Below are 18,861 nucleotides of genomic sequence, written 5' to 3'. Positions count from 1 at the left end.
TGCCAAAACTTGTCTGAGCGGCTTTAGATCTTGTTTAGTCAGCAGTACTTAGCAGGCAATTTTAATGTGGGGGTTTAAAAAGGAGGGAGGGGTTTGGAGGTCTGGTGGGAAAAACACAATGAGCACAATGTCGTCATCCTGTTCATGAGGGGAGTCCCTGCAATTCCCTCTGCTTATCCCACCAGATGCGGGGGATGCTTTAACATACATCCTGGAAAAAGAATCAACTGCGCTTCCTGTCGAGGGACCCTTCTTCGCAACCCAGCGTGCTTCAGCCGGGAGTGTGACTCTGTGCTGAACTCACTCTAGATAGCGCTACAGGTAGAAAAAACTCAGAAAAACAGACTACAAAGACCCAAGGGTGATACTGCAGGCCAAGAGAGGGCAGAGGAATTTTCCAACCGTTATCAAAATACACAACTGTGCCCCCCCACCCCAACTCTTTCACTTTGGTATGTGACTATCATAAAGTGGACAGCTCACTAAAAAACTAAACTCACACATTTCATCAACAGGCTGCTGACAGCTTGAGAAACTACAGTGTATTTGTGCGGCTGTATCTCTGTGAATGTTTTCCCCACAGGAAAACACTGTAGACATCAGTATCCACAGTATATCATTAACTTATCATGAGAAAGGCCTGTCTGCCCACTTCTAAAAAAAAAAAAAAAAAAAAAAAATGAAAACAGCTCTGGGTGCTTTGCCAGTTCAACCTGACTGCACTCAATAAATCATGTCTTATAATGACTAGTCACACTAACTGCATAAAGTTAATATGTCAGTTTTTTTATATGACAGCAAACTGACAGTACACTCTTTACTCCTGTATTTTTAATATGGAAAAATGTTAATTGACTTGACATTAACTTAGCACCTTTCTTTTATTAGTTCTATCAGTGGCCTACTTTTTTCTGTTAAAAAAAAAAAGCACTGATTTTCCTTCCAAAACAGCTAGGGAACACGAACACAGCAGCTTTTTAATCCAGTTTTCACTCTGGTTTCTGTTTCTATCTTGGAATAAAAACAAACTTGCTAATTAACTTTATGGCTTCATGCTTTTGAGTGTTACCAAATGTAATAGTTTTCCAGTTCTTTTTGTTTTAAGTAGCTCCTTTTTCATTGTTTAGGTGGTCTATACTGTAAGACAGCTAGCTAACATTAACTTGGCAGCTTTTTAAGTCATTTGTTCAGTTGAATTTTATCTTACATTAAACCCACATTTTCTAATTAGCTAAGCGGCTAGCTGCATGATGATAGCTATGCTAACTAGCCGAATTGAATAACAGGTTAACATTAGCCAATATTTATTTAGCTCCTCTTTGCACTGATCTTTTTGGTGTTATTTTGCAGAAATATGCAGTTATAATTTAGATATCTGATTATTTACTTTAACCAGTATGACAAGTGGTTAAATATGTAGTTAGCATTTCTTTCTGTGCAAATTTTAACTGCTGTAATAATGTAACACCAAAGCCAACTTTGCTTCACTAGCTAAATATTTGAAGCTTTTATTACAATGTTATTCAACAGATTTGTTTCTCTGTTTACTCATGGCGCTATTTTTGAACACAAATTTGTACGCAAAATCAGTGACAACAGTGTTAAATTCAATGTGCTAGCCATACTGGAGGCCACATTTTAGAATAAATTACAACCTGGCCCATTGCACAATGCAGCTACAGCTCCCAAACTGTAAACAAAGTCTTTAATTTGTCTCAAACGTCACACAACAAACAAACAGTTCAAACTTACTCTGCACCGGCCGGATCCTCTCCACTCATCAGGTCTGCAGCCAGCCCTGAGGGTCCCAGACCCTCAGAGGTGTTTTGGTTGGGGAGACAACATGATGAAGTGGAATTTCCTTTGATGGCAGCTGAAAACATGCTGTTGTAAATTCCCCAGGAAATGTCATAGGGGGGAAGCCAGGCACAACACAAACACACTGTTAAAACACACTATCTGTGCTGCCAGTGCTGAAAGTCTGCAGCAACACCCAGTAAGACTTGTAAATAGAAGGGAAGGAGGTGTATGTGTGTGTGTGCATGGGGGGGTTAGGAGGAGGGGTGGGGCGGGTGGATAAGGAGAGTGAGGAGAAGTTCCACATTACATCACCAGCAGCTGTTGACAGGCCTGTGTTTATTAACTAACTGCCAGGGCTGGAGGAGTCACAGCACATGCCTCTCGCGCTCTCTCACACATAGTTCTACAAATGTTGACAAGACGAGACAATGCTCACTTGGTTCCCAGCTGACAGATATGCCTCTAAATGCAACCCACTGCAGACAGGAGTGTGCATGGTGTTTTGGCAAAACACATTTTAAAAAGAACAAAAACTAATATGTATTAAATTCCTTAGAAATGAGACAGTTCAATTGACTTTCTAAAGCGTTGAATTTTGCTATTTCTATTTGTTCTCATAACCTGTCATTTGTTTACACTGGCTGCTAGACCTGCTGACTAGACTAAAAAAGCTGTTTTCCTGACTCAGATATCAGGAACTGGAATGGTATTATTGCTAAGCAAGAGCTGCTGCTGCATTCCTCAAGTGTCTTGGCTTGGCAGAATCCCCAGCCTCTTAGATCAGCCTGTATTTCTCTCCCTCCCTTCGTCTGTGTCTCTTTCCTTTCTTGCCTTCTGGTTTAAATGCAGGCACATGACTCTTACCATCACTGCCAAGCAGACGTCTTTATGCCGGCTGGGAGCCACCGGCGTTCTGCTTTTCATTGGCCTCTCTGCAGGCCACTTCTTAGCACGTTGCATTCCTCACCACCAACCATCCTTATAACCCACAATGCGCAAAGAGTTTGAATTAACCTCATCCCAAATGTCATACTGCATTTTTTTGCAGAGTGCATCAAGCCTGAAAGCCCATGGAAACTTGGTCTGAAATACTGAAAATGCATATGATTGAGTTGCATGCAGATTGAGTTTCTCATTAAGCATCCACAAAAATCTGAGTAAAAATAGAAGAAATGGTTTCAATCTGCTATTTAGACCATTTTCAAGACTGTGTATCCATGACAGATCAGGCTTTGACTGGCATCTTGTTAGTTAGTAGGCTCATACTGCTGTCAGTTTAACATATTCTGATTAAACTATCACTGAACACCATCACTAAATCTGTCAGCAAAATCAAACAGGTTAAATAACCTCAAAATACACTCAGTAGTCAAGTAAATATAGATAATAGATCAAAAATAACATAGAACTTATCTGTATTTATGATTAGCAAGATATTCTGTTTGTATCTCATGGAATCTTATGTTGGAAAAAAATTGCATTACACTCAAGGACATTTTTTTATCTGATTGTTGCCATTATTTACACATATGATGTTTGTCAATTTCAGGTCAGTACAGTTCAGTTCAGTTTGAATATGCAATAAAAAATAAACAAAATAACCACATACATTAGTAGCTAAAAATAAAAACTTATAATATGTAATGATTTGATTCACATATTTGAAAAGGAGTGGAAAGTAGAAACTGGTTTAATCCCACCCCTTTTTCAGACAACTGTCAATTATTTTGTTTCCTAACAGTATAAAGCTGTACAAACAACAAATTCTGTCAAATTTTTTGTATTTTTATAACAATTGTCATTTTTCACTGTAACATATACATACAAACATACTTATACAGACATACAAAAATGAATACATTTTTAAAGGTCATGCAAAATTAATAAATAACAAAATAAATAATTCAACACAGTAGACAAAAAAACAATAATGACCAAAAAGCAAAACAGAACCAGCAAACACACAAACCAAAAACACAGTAAACATCTGGTAGTACTCAGACACCTTCTGCAATTTTATACAGATCATTTTGCAAGTAAAATAAGTTGCAGTTTGTGGTAAAACTGTTCAAGTAACAGACGATAAAAATATGCAAAAATCAGAGGTGATGTCATTGTAACTGTCTCTTTCCAGAATTGGTTCAGAGTAGTTGAAGGTGTCTCTACAGCTTCAACGTGACCAGACTGTAGTCATTTTCACCTTTTTAAAATACTGAAGATGAAGATAAGATGTGTTCAAGGCAGCAGCTGTTGTGGTGTCAATGATCACAGGTAGCAAGTGATGCAGGCGCTGGCAACCAAAATCGTCTACTGATGTAAAATATTTAATACCTATTGATCCCCTAATCCTACCAATACATGTAAATAATTTTTGTAAAATGCAGTTTGTCATTTTTTCATGGTCATCAGATTTATCCATTTGGACGTTCAGAGGTTCTATTGTGAACGTAGAATCATTGTCATCTTCTACAACATTGATTCCCTAATAAAATACCAATGTAGTTTGATAAATGACTGTGGTTGTAGACACTTGTTTATATGCTCAGTTAATGCTATCTTTGTTGAAAAAGTAGCTTTTTCTACTCTTTTCTGTTTTGTGATACAGTAACTTTCAACTTTACTCTAAGTTTCTATTAACATCTGTATGATCAGTACATAATTATAGGATTTTCACTGAAAAAATGCAAAATGCAGAGGATCACATGATAATAAATGGTGTTAATTACTTAAGAAAGATTAAATAGACAGAAAAATTCATTTGGGAGCTGTCACAAAAGTAACACTGAGTCTTTATGGGTGAACACTAAACCCGATGTTTTATCTTTCTTAACTTGTAAAATTATCTTTTACACAGACAAAACATCATGAGCAAATGGTGACATAATTCAGACAAGATCAAAAAACTGTCTCTCACTATTGACCGCCATTCATACTTTTTCCAAAGTTGGGTCCCATGGGGTAGAGTCGGGACATCAGCTTTCTATTAGCTAGTATGCTAAGGATTTTTCACTCTGTAATATTGTGAGACGAGTCCTAAGTGGACTCTTTTGCATGCACAGATGTGCTAAGATGCAGTTAGAACTGGACCTAGATCAGGTTCAGGTCTAAAGCAGAGAAAATAATGAGTTCAGGTGGGCGGCAGATGGATGGTTTACACATACATGAGGATTTGAGTGGCATTAGAGCCCCATCCATACATCACTAGACAGCCAGTTTGCTGTTAATCATAGTTTAACCCATAAAAACCCAGTGTTACTTTTCTGGCAGTCCCCAAATGGATTTTTCTCTGTATTTAACCTTTCCTAAGTGATTTATCCCCATTTATTATATTACCCTTGGCATTTTGTATTTTTCACTGCAAATTATGTATTTTCCCACATTTATTTACATTTGGATGTTCATGAAAACTCAGTCAATTCAAAGGTCATTATATCCAAATTTTGTATCAAAACTTGAAGAAAAAGTGACTTCTTCAGCAAATACATTAATAACTGAACATAAACTAAGTGTCTCCATCCACTGTCATTGATCCAGCTCCATGGGTTTTACTGGTGAATCAATATTGTAGAAGATGGTGGTGTTTCCATGGTAACTACGGTGCCTCTGAATGTACAAGTGGATCATATCTGATGGCCATGAAAAGATGACAAACTGTATTTTACTCCAATTATTTGCATGTATTGATAGAATTAGTGGATCAGCAGATATTAAACATTTTAGATCAGTAGATGGTTTTGTTCGCCAGTGGATGTTTGTCTTTATGGGTTAACTATACACTTGTTTGGCACAGTTTACTGAGATTGTCTTGCTACATATAATAAATGGCAGAATATATATCCTGCTTAGCCATGTCTGATATTAGGTTTACAAAAGCTTTGATGATTCCATTTCAAATTTTGGCTGAAACTACCTTCTATCTGTGTTCTAATATGCACACAGGACCATAGATTACACAGTTAGATTGCTATTATATATTTCCACGTGTCCAGAGACTTGAAAGGGACTAATCTCTGGATTTAATGACTCTGAGACTTTCAGCTACAACATGTGACGCCCACTGTTTGTCATCCCTAACCACCATGAACAAATGATCCACTTCTTCAGCCCATCTCTGGTACATTCCTTGTGGTTTCAAATGTAATATTTTCTCTCGTAATTCCATTCTGTTGTCGCATTCTTCCCATGTAAGCTCACTGCATTGCAATATTGTTCGCTCACGGAGACAGAATGAGAGTGTAGGCTGACGACACTGCAAGCTTTGAGCACTTAGGCCTGAGGTGGAAGACAAACTCGTTCATAAATGGCACAGAAAACATGATTTTACGACTTTTTTTGGAATGACGTGAAGCCAAACAAACTGACAAAATGCAAAGAATGTGAGCCTGTGTCAAAGTTTCCTCACAGACATTCAATTAAAGCTAAATGCCAGCAGAAAATCAAATCAAATGCAGACTTATATTATACTGACCGCCAGAAAAAATGCTAGTAAAAACATAGATGATATGAGATGGAATAATTGTGTTATTCTCAGTGAGCATTTGATAATGGAAAACCTTTGACTGTTTAACTGAACGCCTGTGATCTGTTCCTTGGTAAATTAAAAAATATGAACACATGTGGATCAAATAATTGATTTTGTGATTGCTATTTAAAGAAATGTCAGCTTAGCTCGTGGCAATTTTAAATCTGCAAAGCATGTCGAATCTGCAGAATAATGCCACTGCTTGACAGGTGCAGTCTGCAGACATTTCCATTAAGATAGCCTATGTGTGTTTGTGTTTTTGGAGCGAGAAAAAAAAATACTTCCATCCTCCTAAATCACATTCCGACTTCAATATCGTCCTCCTCCACTCGCACTGATACGGTCTTATCTTGAAGTAAGGAAAGAAAAACAATTCTCCAGCTCTCTGTAGCTATTTTTTTTTTTTTTTTTATTGCTGGTGACCTTACACTAACTCATAATTTTTTGCAATACTGGAGACCTTTCAGGGTAGGTTTTAGGGCATTTATCTGTTCAGATTTAACAGTTCATTTCATTTCAGTTCATTTCAGTCGAATCGTCGCACATACATGCATTGTATGTGATGTGTGGATGTGCCCAGAGAGTGAAGCAGGGAGTTGGAGGCAATTGCTAATGATTCTGTAACATTAACATTAACATTTTGACCTGCAGCTCATCTGGCTCCATTCAAGGCAAGAGGTCTGGCTCTTTCATGTCACAGGTCAAAGCCCTGCAGGGGCACTAAGGAAACGAATGGAAAGGGAAGCAGTATATTCTGCAACAGTTCAAAGACACACAAAGAGACGGGTCAAAGTTTTTATGCATACAGCAACTGAGGAAATGATGTCTAAAGTGTAGCAGTCATGTCTTGAGCAACAGTACTGGTGATTTGTTCCACACAGGGTCCACTTTGTAGTTCCTAAATAGTGGCAGATTTGAGCAATCTGACATAGGGAGACAAAGCAAGAGGTTTTGGAAGGAAGTATGTGGAACCCCCAGTATAAACTAAAAAAAAAGCCACCACCTGGATTTAACTAAGCCAACAGTTCAGATCCTTCCACTGGATAATTACTGGAGTAATGAATATGTTTCAGCCGCAACAAGTTCTTTAACTTGAGCCAGTACATTGAGTAGCTTCTCATTTCAAGACCCAGTGCTACTTATGTGGCAGTTCCCAAATGAATTTTTCTCTTTATTTCACCTTTCTTAAGTGATTTAACACCATATATCATAATATTATCCTCTATATTTTGTTGTTGGTGTTTTTTCAGTGAAAATCAGGTATTTTCCTGTATTCATTTTAGTGATCATGTACTTTAATCATCATGATGAGATGACATTTGAGGGTTATTAAATCAAAAACAGAGAAAACATACGGAAAAAAAAAAAGACTGACTGTAGGATCATTTATACACATGTACTGGGAGTGCCTTGCTTTTTGGAGGCATATCTCTGTCACTTTGAGTAATATGCTGGAGATTAATATCCCATTATCACCATGTTTACTTCTGCCTAATGATGACTCGACCTTAGAACTTTCTCTTCAGCAGAGATGTATATTATGGGCTGCCCTCACTGCAGCCAAGAAAATGCTGGCACTGAGATGGCAGTCGCCTCATACTTTATCACGGCAACAATGGACCAATTATTTTCTAGATATAGCTATGATGGAGAGGTCAGTGGCCCGGATGCATGCAGCCAGACAAAAAACCCTTAGTATGTGGGATGGTGTTTAGATTATGGTTAAAGAAAGAGTACAACATAATTGTCTATGACTATCCTGATCACCTGTCTGTTTATATCTGTACATTATACTCATTTTCATCTATATGCATGCATTAGTGGTTTTCGCATTTTGAGGTCCAGGCTGGGTTGGTATGGGGGTCGCCATGGGTTCTTGGGGAGAAGGGGGTTATACTTGAGTGTCACAAAATCGTGTATCATAAAATATGAATTTCTTTTTTTTATTGTACTTTTGGAGATGCACAATGAAAATAAATTTAAAAAATTGATTAAAAAAAAAGAAAAAAGTGACTTTTTCAGTCAAATCTATCATTCACTGAACACAAACCAAGTGTATCCATCCTCTTTCATTTATCAAACTCCATGGGTTTTACTGGTGAGTCAATGTTGTAGAAGATGATGGTGTTTCCACATTCACTACAGAGCCTCTGAACGTCTAAAAAGGTCATATCTGATGAGCATGAAAAGATGATGAACTGCATATTACGCTGATTATTTCCACATGTTGATAGGATGAGTGGTTTTAAAGCTATTACACATTTTCAATCAGTAGATGGTTTTGGTCACTGGTGGATATTTGGGTCTTTATGGGCTAAACAACATTAGTTTGATAGGAAGCATAAAATTTCGACGGTGTTTCAATGCAAAAAGATCATGTGGTCTGATGTGTTCAGACCGACCCTGTTCCAAAGGTATAGGCATATCAGGGTGAGAAGAGAAGGGGTTGAAGTGAATACCCATCATGCCTAGTGCCAACAGTACAAGCCTGCAGAGTCAGTTATGTTCTAAAGTTAAGTCAGTTGGTCAGGTCTAGGTTCACAAACGTTATGTGAACAAAAATTGACATCAGTGATAACCTGAATGTACTGACTAGTTTATACACCAATAGGTTTTATTCCCCCTTGATAACAGATATATGGCTGACGGATAAGAATGCCAAGATTCAACAGGTCAAAACTGTGAAAGAGTCCAGACCTGAATTGTCATTATTTATACCATACAACGCCAATGTATTGTTACAATATTTTATAATATTTCTGTCCATAGCATTGCATTAATTTATGCTACAATCTTGTATTAATGACGGAGTCAGATGACTGTGTCTTCTTGATCACATCCCAAAAATTCTCAATGGGAATTTTAACCTGATGAATCATTCACATGTATCATATACATCTTCGTGATGTATATTTTTATCATTGTCTTTTCATTTAGACAAGTAATGTTAAATGTTAAATGTGGGTAGTACTTCAGGGGTCACCACAGTAAATCATTTGCTTCCGTCTGACCCTGTCTCCTCCATCTTCTACCTGCATGTCCTCCTTCACCACATCCATAAATCTCCTCTTTGCCTCCTGCTGGTAGCTCCATCTTCATTATCCTTCTACCAATACATTCACTATCCCTCCTCTGCACATGCCCGAACCACATCCATCTGTCCCCTGTCACGTTGTCCCCAAAATGTCCAACCTGAGCTGTCCCTCTGATGTACTTGTTCCTAATCCTGTCCATCTTTGTCACTCCCAGAGAATATTTCAACATCTTCAGCTCTGCCTTCTATCATCTGATAAGCGCAGTTGTTTCTAAATTGTACAACACCGCTGGCCTCACTACCATCCTGTATACCTTCCATTTAACTCTTGCATCACATTTTAAGTGTTAAATGTGGTTATTATATATGCAATGTACAACCATACCGACAAGGAACCAAATTAAATGTATGGTAATAGTGAATAAATTACACACTTCTGTGTTAGTGCTGTGCAGCAAAATGATTGCACCCTTGCCCAAATGTGCTTGTCATGCTGGTTCTCAATAATACTGAGAGGATCCATCAGTTATGGTTAAGTACAGGTCATTCTTTAACCCATAAAGAACCAAACATCCACGGTCAACCTAAACCATCTACTGACCTAAAATGTTTAATACCTGTTGATCCACTAATCCTATCAATCCATGTAAATAATCGGTGGAAAATACAGTTTGTCATCTTTTCATGGTCAACAGATATGACCCATTTGGACGTCCAGAGGCTCCGTAGTGAACATGGAAACACAGTCATCTTCTACAACATTAAACATTAAAGGACACTTGTTATTCAGTTTTCTCTGTTTTTGATAGAATAACCCTAAACTTTAATCAGATTTTTCATGAACATCTACATGATAAAGACCCAAAAAAACACTGATCACCAAAATCATCTACAAATATTAAATGTTTATTAATTTAGGATCCATTAAACCTATCTATCCATGTAAATAATTGGTCTAAAATGCAGTTTGCCATCTTTTCATGGTTATCAGATATGACCCATTTGGACATTCAGAGGAATGATGAACGTGGAAACACTGTCATCTTCTACAACACTGATTCACCAGTAAAACCCATGGAGTTGGATCAATGACAGTGGATGGACACACTGGATTTATATTCAGCTAATGATAAATTTTGTTGAAAAAGTCACATTTTCTTCATTGTTCTCTGTTTTTTATATTATGAAGATTAACTTTAATGTGATCTTTTATGAACATCCTGAAAAATCCTAATTTTTATTGAAGAAATGCAAAAGACAGAGGATAATATTATAATAAATGGTGATAAATCACTTAAGAAAGGTTAAAAATAGAGAGAAAAATTCATTTGGGAACTGACACAAAAGTAGCTCTGGGTCTTTATGAATTAAATATAGGAAAATACATGATTTTCACTAAAACCACAAAATACAGAGGATGATGTTATAATAAATGATAATAAATCACTTCAGAAAGGTTAAATACAGAGAAAGAATCCTTTGGGAACTGACTCAAAAGTAGTGCTGGGTCTTTATGGGTTAAAGGCTTCAGAGTTGTAAAGCTGCGTTGGACCTGCACTGGCAAAACATTTGCAACCAACATTTGAAGAAAACCTCCATAAAAGGAGCCAAGGATTTTACAAACTCAATCAGACTGGGCAGACGGATGAATAGACGATAACTAGAAACATGTTATTTTACTGAGTGACATGGAATGTCTCTGAACAGAATAAAAACATAACAGGCGGTCCAGCTGGGACTGCAGCAGGATCATCTATCTCCCTGTCTTTATCAGGTTCTTTATCACTCCTTGCCTCTGTCCTTCTTTTATCCTCGTCTTTATCTCTTACACTCATTTCTTGGTATCGCCCATGTCTTCACCTCCTCCCTTTGTGTCTCTGTCCTCCTTTGTCTCTTCAGCATATTCTGCTTCTTTTTCTATTTCTGTCCATATCTTCATTCTGTCAAGTCTTCAATTACACTGTGGGGTCAAAAAGTGACAGGATCTGGTTAAAATCCAAGGGCTGTATGTCTAATAGGTCCGACAAAAATAATGTCAACAAAGATTTAACACTCTTTAATCCCTGTGTGGTGAATGTCTTTCCAATCCAAGTCAAGGACACACCCTACTGTGTTTCTTCTGTATAAGATTAGGTAAGTTTTTAACTGATTTCCTTATTACAAATATTCAGTCCCATCATATTATCTTCATGTCAGGTCTAATGTCTCTACTGTCCCTACATTATGGGGTTAGGGTAAGACCATAAAAGAGTGAAAGAGTGGCTGTTCAAAAGTTAGCATTAAGGATTAATGGTGCATCTCCAGGTCTTTTTGTCTGCACTAAAAATAAAACTCAAGGGTGAACATCCAGTACATTTACTACATTTAAACAACAGCTCTTTTTTTTTTTTTACCTTAACCCTGAAAGACTTGTATTTATTTTGCTTTCTGTTAGCACCAGGAGTCCTATACATCATATGATTTAGGAGACCCTGAAGTTGAAGTCTCAGTTTCACATTTGCTTTGTCTGAGAATGGATGAGTTAATATGAATGTCTTTTTGCAATAAACTCCGACAGGATATCAAACAGTGTATTTTCTATTATTTAGAAAGTTGTATTAAAATGTCTTAGACTTTGAAATGAATGGTTGTCTCCATGTAATCCTGACTTCTCAGAACATATGGACAGGATTAGCAGTTGAGAAGCTATTGAACATTTAAATCATTGGTATTTTTAGTCCTGGCAGCAGCCTCAGGTATGAATGAGATGGAATGAGAATGAATGAGATGGTTGGAGATGTGTTATGGATGCAGATAACTCAGGTAAGAAAAGAAGATGATCAGGAGGTCAGATGGAGTTGATAAGGTGTTGAAAATTCAATGATGCTCCACAGCAAAGACATACTTTGTGTTTTGTTGAATAGAAAATAAATTATATATCAAATTCTTCAAAACTTCAATATTTAACTAATGCTACGTTCAGATTGCAGGGTAATGTGGCCCAAATCCAATTTTTTTTGTCCATATATGACCTGTATCCGATCTGTTAAAGACAGTTTGAACAGCAAAAATCTGATTTTTTCACATCCAATCCAGGCCACTCTCATGTTATATCCTAAATCCAATAGATATCTGATATTTTGCAATGCAACTTCAGTCTGAACGGCCAGGTCGCATTTATCTGACCTTTACGTCATGAAAACGTGACAAACGTCCCAGGTCTGCATCCCGGGAGGAGAAACAAGAGAAAAAACATATGATGTTTTGTATTTTCTTGTTATATTCTTATTTTTGTATGTTCTATCAATGAAAAATGAATAAATTATTGAAAAAAAAAGAACGAAAAAAAAAACATACTTCTGTAAATTCAGTGTTTATCTGTGTGGTCACATATTACGTCAGGATGTCTTTTGCACATGCAGGTCACTTCAGGGTCGCATTCAGTTCATACTCAAAACTGATAGAAGTCGCATTTAATGTGTGATATGTACGACCACACAAAAAAAAACGGATTTCAGCAAAAAATCCAAATTGTGCTTTAAGACCTGCTGGCTGAACGTAACCTCAGAAAACCACCTTAAAGCTCATACTTTAATCATAATTGTTAGAAGGGATACATTGTGGGAAACTTCCGAAATACTATCAAATGCTGTCAGTGAATGCTTTGTTCATGCATTTGTGGTGAATGTTTTGCAGTATGAATTTTCTCCTTTATGTGTAAGAATAGAACCCTTTCAGCAGGCTTGTGTTTCTCTAAAATTGCTGCAAAGAAGTCTAAAAATGTAATTTCTCAGGGGCAGGAGCGGTGGCTTGGAATGAACCAAACGTAATAACATGTAACTAAGAAAAACTTAGGTCAGGTCAAGGTCAGCAAGTCAAGAATGACAAGAACTTGACTATAGCTCCTTAAATATAGATAAGACACTGGAAAACATACTGAGACAAAAGCAGAAATGGACAGTGATCTTACAAATGTGTTTTCTCATTCAAACACAATGCCTCTGCTTGGATCACTTGCTGCAGGTGCATGGGTGGTCATAAAGCAGTCAACTCTGCAGCTTGCTGCAGTAGTTATAGCTCCTTTGGTGTACCTGTTTTATGGTACATGTGTTGTCTCCTAAAAGAAAGATATTTTTAGTGAGTCTGTCATAAACATCTGTAATGGAAATGCCAGACGATCCCAGTAGTGGAAACAAACCACAGTAAATAGAAAGAAAATAGACTGAATTTTATGACCAAAAGCTCTTCTTTTTTTTCTGATTACATGAAAAGCATCACCTCTTGTGAATATTTTTGTAAATATGAATCTGTTCTTAATTGCTTGACTGGGTAAATAAATGTTAAATAAATAAAAATAAATAATCTCATGCATGCATCAGCTTGAACTATAGAAGAAATGGATGTAGTCTACTATTAGTTTTTGGGCTACTGTTCTGAAAATGTCTTGTTTTTTGGAAACAGAAGTGACAATATTTGGATAAAAGGATGGAAATAGAAGGAAAGCAGAGGTTGACATTTGTTAAGCTTAGTAATAGTAAAAACCTTTGTCACCCAAGAAAAGGTTACACTAAACACTGACAAGTAACTTAATCTACCTGTTGGTTGTGTTTTATAACAGCAAAATTATCCTTGTGTAATGTACAAACACAGCAATGAGCTCAGAGGAGTAGGAGGGGGTAGTTTTTTTCCTCAAAAATCCAGTTTTTTTTTTATGATTGAGGGCATTTTGACTTTCACAATTCCTAAGGACCCAAAGTGTTTTTTCTGCTGGGACTGCTACCTAGAGAGAAAGAAAACAAATACCTCTTTAAAATTCTTACAATTGCTTCCAAAAAGGCCATCACAAGGAACTGGCTCAAAACTGATGCACCCCGTGGAGCTACGTGGATAAATGTAGCTATTTCACATTTTGATATGAGACTGGGTTGCCCATGAGGATCAGTGGCTATAATAGAGGAAATCTACTCTATGGAAAGATTGACTTATTCTCTACAGCCCAAGGAACATATCGATAACTGGAGAAAATGGCAGGACTATAAACAAAACAATGCGTAATTACTACTGTGTGTCATTTAAATATTTTGTGTTCATCCAGTGACCCCAGGTTTCTGTGTTGTATTGTCTGTTGATAAAACAAATAAAAATAAAGTATGAAACAAACAAAAAAAATTCTTATGTTTGCTCCCAAGGCATTCAGTGCAACTCTTCACTCCTCTTCACCTGCAACATTGTGCAATTCTGGCAACAATTAACTTAGAAATGGAGAGCACTTATGTCAACATATAGCCAGTTCCCAACTGAATGTTACAGACTGAACCTTTGATATTCATTCATTCATCTTCTGAACCCGCTTTAGTGTGGTGGGGGGAGCTGGAGGCTATTCCAGCTACCTATGAGCAACATATAGAGATGAACAACCAATCACTCTCACATTTACACCTATGGGCAATTTTAGGTTGACCAATTAACCTATTAGTGCATGTCCTTGGATGATGGGAGGAAGCCAGAGAGAACCCACACAAACTCAGGGAGAACATACAAACTCCACACAGAAAGGTCCCTGGTTGGAATCTTTGATATTACTAATGTACATTTCATTTTCACTCATTATGGTTAATAGTTTGTGTGAACGAATAACAAACAGCACAGACCTAATTTACATAACACAATTCAGGAAAACATATTGATCATCATCTTTTTGCCTTGATGCCACTGCTGATGCAGTTGTGCCGAGTTTCCCTCGTGAATATTTGCTCCAGGTAGGAAATGGTTTGCACACGGTCGTCGCTACACTTAGGTGCCAGAGTTATTTGCAGCTGTAATGGGAATCCACAGACGTTCCCCTCTCACATCAATTCTGCATCTTTATGTGCATGTGAGCATGGGCTCAAGAGAGACAAGTCGAGCACATACGGTAAAGATTTCATCTTTCACAAATCAGAAGAAATTGTGGAGCTTGTGCTGATGTCAGCTAGTCCACAGGAAATCCAGCTGAGGAGATTTAAATGAACCGGGATGCAACACAGAAAAGACAGCTTTGACTTTGTCAGCCTTTTGTATTGTCAAGAGATATATTGTGGTGATAAATTGTGGTTCTTCTCCTGATGCTATTCTGCAGATTCACATAAGAGATGACAGTATTTCATATTTAATTAAAGTGTTAAAAGAAAAAAACAAAGCCAAGCTTTTACTGCACAAACCGACTTGGATTCATTGAATTATGTACAATGATTTCCTGCTGTCCATTCATCTCCGTTCATCCTCTGGCAGTGCAGAATCGATGGCTATCCAGAGAGAGCCCCCGTATCTTATGGTTGTCTCGTGCAATTTTTTCCTCTCTCCTCGAGGTAAGAAGATGGGCGAGTCAAACAAATAGGCCTTGTGTTTTCACCCTGTGTTTGTATGCAGTGCCACAGCCAGGCGCTTTGCCAAGTTCTCCTCCTCTTCCCCCCACAAACTGCAAAAGCAAAAGACCACTGCCTTCACCTCCACCACCTCCCCCTTGGCTCTAGCACCCTCCCCTTTCTCTTTCTCCCCTCATCAGAGCGCTGGCAAGCACAAAAGGAGGCAGAGCCGGGAAAGAACTGATGTGGCAGAGGTGGAGGATTGAGGGAAGGTGAAGGAGTGGTTGTTATTTCACGGACAAGACTCTGCACCCTCTTCTATTGAGTCTACACCAGCTGGGGAAAGAAGTGGCCTTTGCTTTCTTTATTTGGGTTCTCTCTCCTTCTCCTCTGCTTTCAATGAGTGTGTTGTGTGAGCTGGAGGAAGGATGTGAGGTCCCATTTGGCAGTCTTTGACATGTAAAAAGAGTGTGCAGTGACAGCTGATGAGATCAGTGGCCTGTAATTAGCTTGGGATGCAAGACTCACCCATGTGTCAAGTCACCAATAAAAAAAAAAAAAAAAAAACACCAAAAAACCCCCCAAAAAACAAACAACCCCATTACCAGTGTATGTTTTTGGAATCCAATGACATGAATAATTTGTACATTTGTTTAACAATGCCAACATTTTTTGATATTTGTATAAAAGATTGTAGTGTTTTAATTAACCCAGTTTTAAGAGGTATTTTTCCTGCTTAGGGTCAATAGACTATGACACCAGGCTACACCTCCTGACTTCTATAGGTTTGGACTGTATTTAAGGATGGATGAAACTATTGTGTAATTCTTCAGGCTATGCAAAAGTGAAGCCAAAACCCTATAGTTACAGGAGCTGTCATGGTGCTCCTTTGATGCAATTTGGGTCAGCGGTCTGTGCAATAGAGATATGTTTCCACTTGAGTGTTTGACAGTTTTTTGACAGCAACTGGTCATTATAGCTGCCGAAGACCTGTTTTATATCATAACTGTGAAACAAACTAATTGGAAACATAACTGTTGAATTCTACCTAAACAGACAAAAATTGTTGGGAGAAAAATGACATACTACTTACAACATTACTTTGGTTAAAAGTGAGGGGGTGGGTTCTATGACTGATACTGAATCTAACCCTTATCACATTTATATGTTTTGGGGTGTTTTGGGAATGTGGTTTATTTCTGTGTCTATGTTTGTTCATATACAGTCTATGGTCTATGCAATAACTCTACATTGTAGTTTGGTTTAGCACCCCTTTGCAGATGTTTTCTGTATTAACACAAGTCCACTCATGCAAGTATAATTCATGGATATGTATTGAATTTCCATATATGAAATATATGCACTTACATTACAATTTGGAAGTTCCATACACTGACATCTCATGTCAAGTCCTAAGTAAACTCTGAATTTCTCATCCTCCTCATATAGGCTTCCTCTAGGTCCTCTAGTTCCTCCCTGCCATCAAAAACATGTATGCTAGGTTAATTCCCCTGTCTGTGCCCTTGAACAAGGTACTAGCACAGATCTGGAGTTGATACCCATGTGCCTTCAGTGGCAGCCCCCATTGGATATGGACTAGGATGGGTGAAATGAAGAAAACATTCAAAAATAAAGCTTGTATGTGTAAAAGTTTGCTACTTTTAGTTGTGAAATGTCTATGTAACACTGTTCAGTGTTTTGTATAATACTGATATTTTATTCTGGTGACTATGTTAGTCACATACATGAGCTAAAATATGTCCACAAATGGTAGAAAATACAGACAGTCTACCACAACTTGTTTGCCTTTCGGTGACATCTATTAGTCTGCATGTGAAGTTTCACACTGATGCAAAGCTTCTGTGGATGGTATGAATTATATAGAGCCAGGCGTCTGGCCTGGGGTGGCCCACATATGAAAGAACTAGAGGAATGACTCAAGGGAGAAGTTTGGATGCACAACTGAGACATTCATCCATGGGAGACACAGGTGTGATAAGTCAACTGTGAATAACAACCCAGTCTCATTACACTCCATAAATCACATTTGTAGTGAATGTGGGATGTACTGAAGAGTGGATTAATGTGTTTTTTAGGTAGATGTCATCCAGAGTTGACTTTTTCTACAAGGGGTCAAAATCTATTTGATTTTGTTTAGTTATTTTATTTGGTTTTTGTCTTAATGGTTGTATATGTGTACACCCTGTTGAAAGCACTTCTAAATGACATAAAAACAACAAACAAAAAACTCATTTACATAATAAAGCTCTTGCTTCAACAAAAAGATTCTTCATCAAATGTAGCTTTGAAATACTGGAAAATTGGTGTAATCGAGGGGGGCGGTTTTGGTCTGCAGGCCAAATGTTTGACACCCCTGCTCTAGAGCTATGGCCTCTGTTACACCATTATAAGAAACAACAGTTACGTTAGTTTTAACCCTACCTTTTTTGACTTTTCATTCTTTAACTACATTTGGCTGGTCCCAGTTACATACTTTTACTTAAAGATCTAACATGTGCAGTTTTTGCATATATTGCACACTGTTGCTACTTTAGAGGAGCGGAAGAGAGACACTGAAGAACTTCAGTTTGAGCAGGAGGATTATTGTGTAAAACAGTATTTACTGACATCCTATACATAGAAATTAGAGTACAAATTTTTAGAAAGTGAATGAAATCAATGCACAGACTGTTATCATGAATGTAGACAAGGGAGACAGTTATTAGCTTAGAAATGAAGCAAAAGGTAAATATTGAAACTCCCAGATGTGTAGCTGTATTGTGTATTGACCCTGTATTGGAGGGTTTTAATTTAACTCTGGTTACAAGGATGATACTCTTGTATTCAAATCTAAACATGCTCTGCGTTGCAGTTCTAAACACAAAGTTGAACACGTCATTCCGCTGTTCACAGAGGTAATGAAGCAGAGAGGTACATCAAAAAACAACACTGACCTCAATCCGTGCTGTTGGGCTGTTATCCTGTACAATCCATGGGGCCTCCCACTGGAGGACAGTGCATGAGTGTGTGAGGTCGTGGGGTACCAAACAGACAAGTTACCCTGGTGATTAAGCTCCTCTTTCAACTCGGGGTCTCATCTGAAGGTGGGCCTTCGCTTTGAAACTGAGGACCTGGGTTTGTGTCAAACCACCACAAGGGTCTCAGAGCACATTCAAAAACCC

The 18,861-nt window shown here is 37.8% G+C and overlaps 2 protein-coding genes across 1 annotated transcript in view; both read right to left on the bottom strand.

Moving 5' to 3' along the window:
• The window catches only part of LOC115434240 (nck-associated protein 5-like), a 197,458-nt gene extending 195,560 nt beyond the window's left edge, over positions 1 to 1,898 (bottom strand). The window contains exon 1 of the mRNA XM_030156080.1: positions 1,753 to 1,898. Within this exon, the coding sequence (XP_030011940.1) occupies positions 1,753 to 1,883 (131 nt within the window). The 5' untranslated portion in view covers positions 1,884 to 1,898. The remainder of the gene's footprint in view (positions 1 to 1,752) is intronic.
• The window catches only part of LOC115434446 (ly6/PLAUR domain-containing protein 6-like), a 1,359,089-nt gene that overhangs the window by 1,307,075 nt on the left and 33,153 nt on the right, over positions 1 to 18,861 (bottom strand).

Source organism: Sphaeramia orbicularis, chromosome 2 (genome assembly GCF_902148855.1).
Source record: "Sphaeramia orbicularis chromosome 2, fSphaOr1.1, whole genome shotgun sequence".
Taxonomy (NCBI): Eukaryota; Metazoa; Chordata; class Actinopteri; order Kurtiformes; family Apogonidae; genus Sphaeramia; species Sphaeramia orbicularis.
Note: the sequence above shows the minus strand (reverse complement) of the source record. Positions and strands in the feature narration are given on the sequence as shown.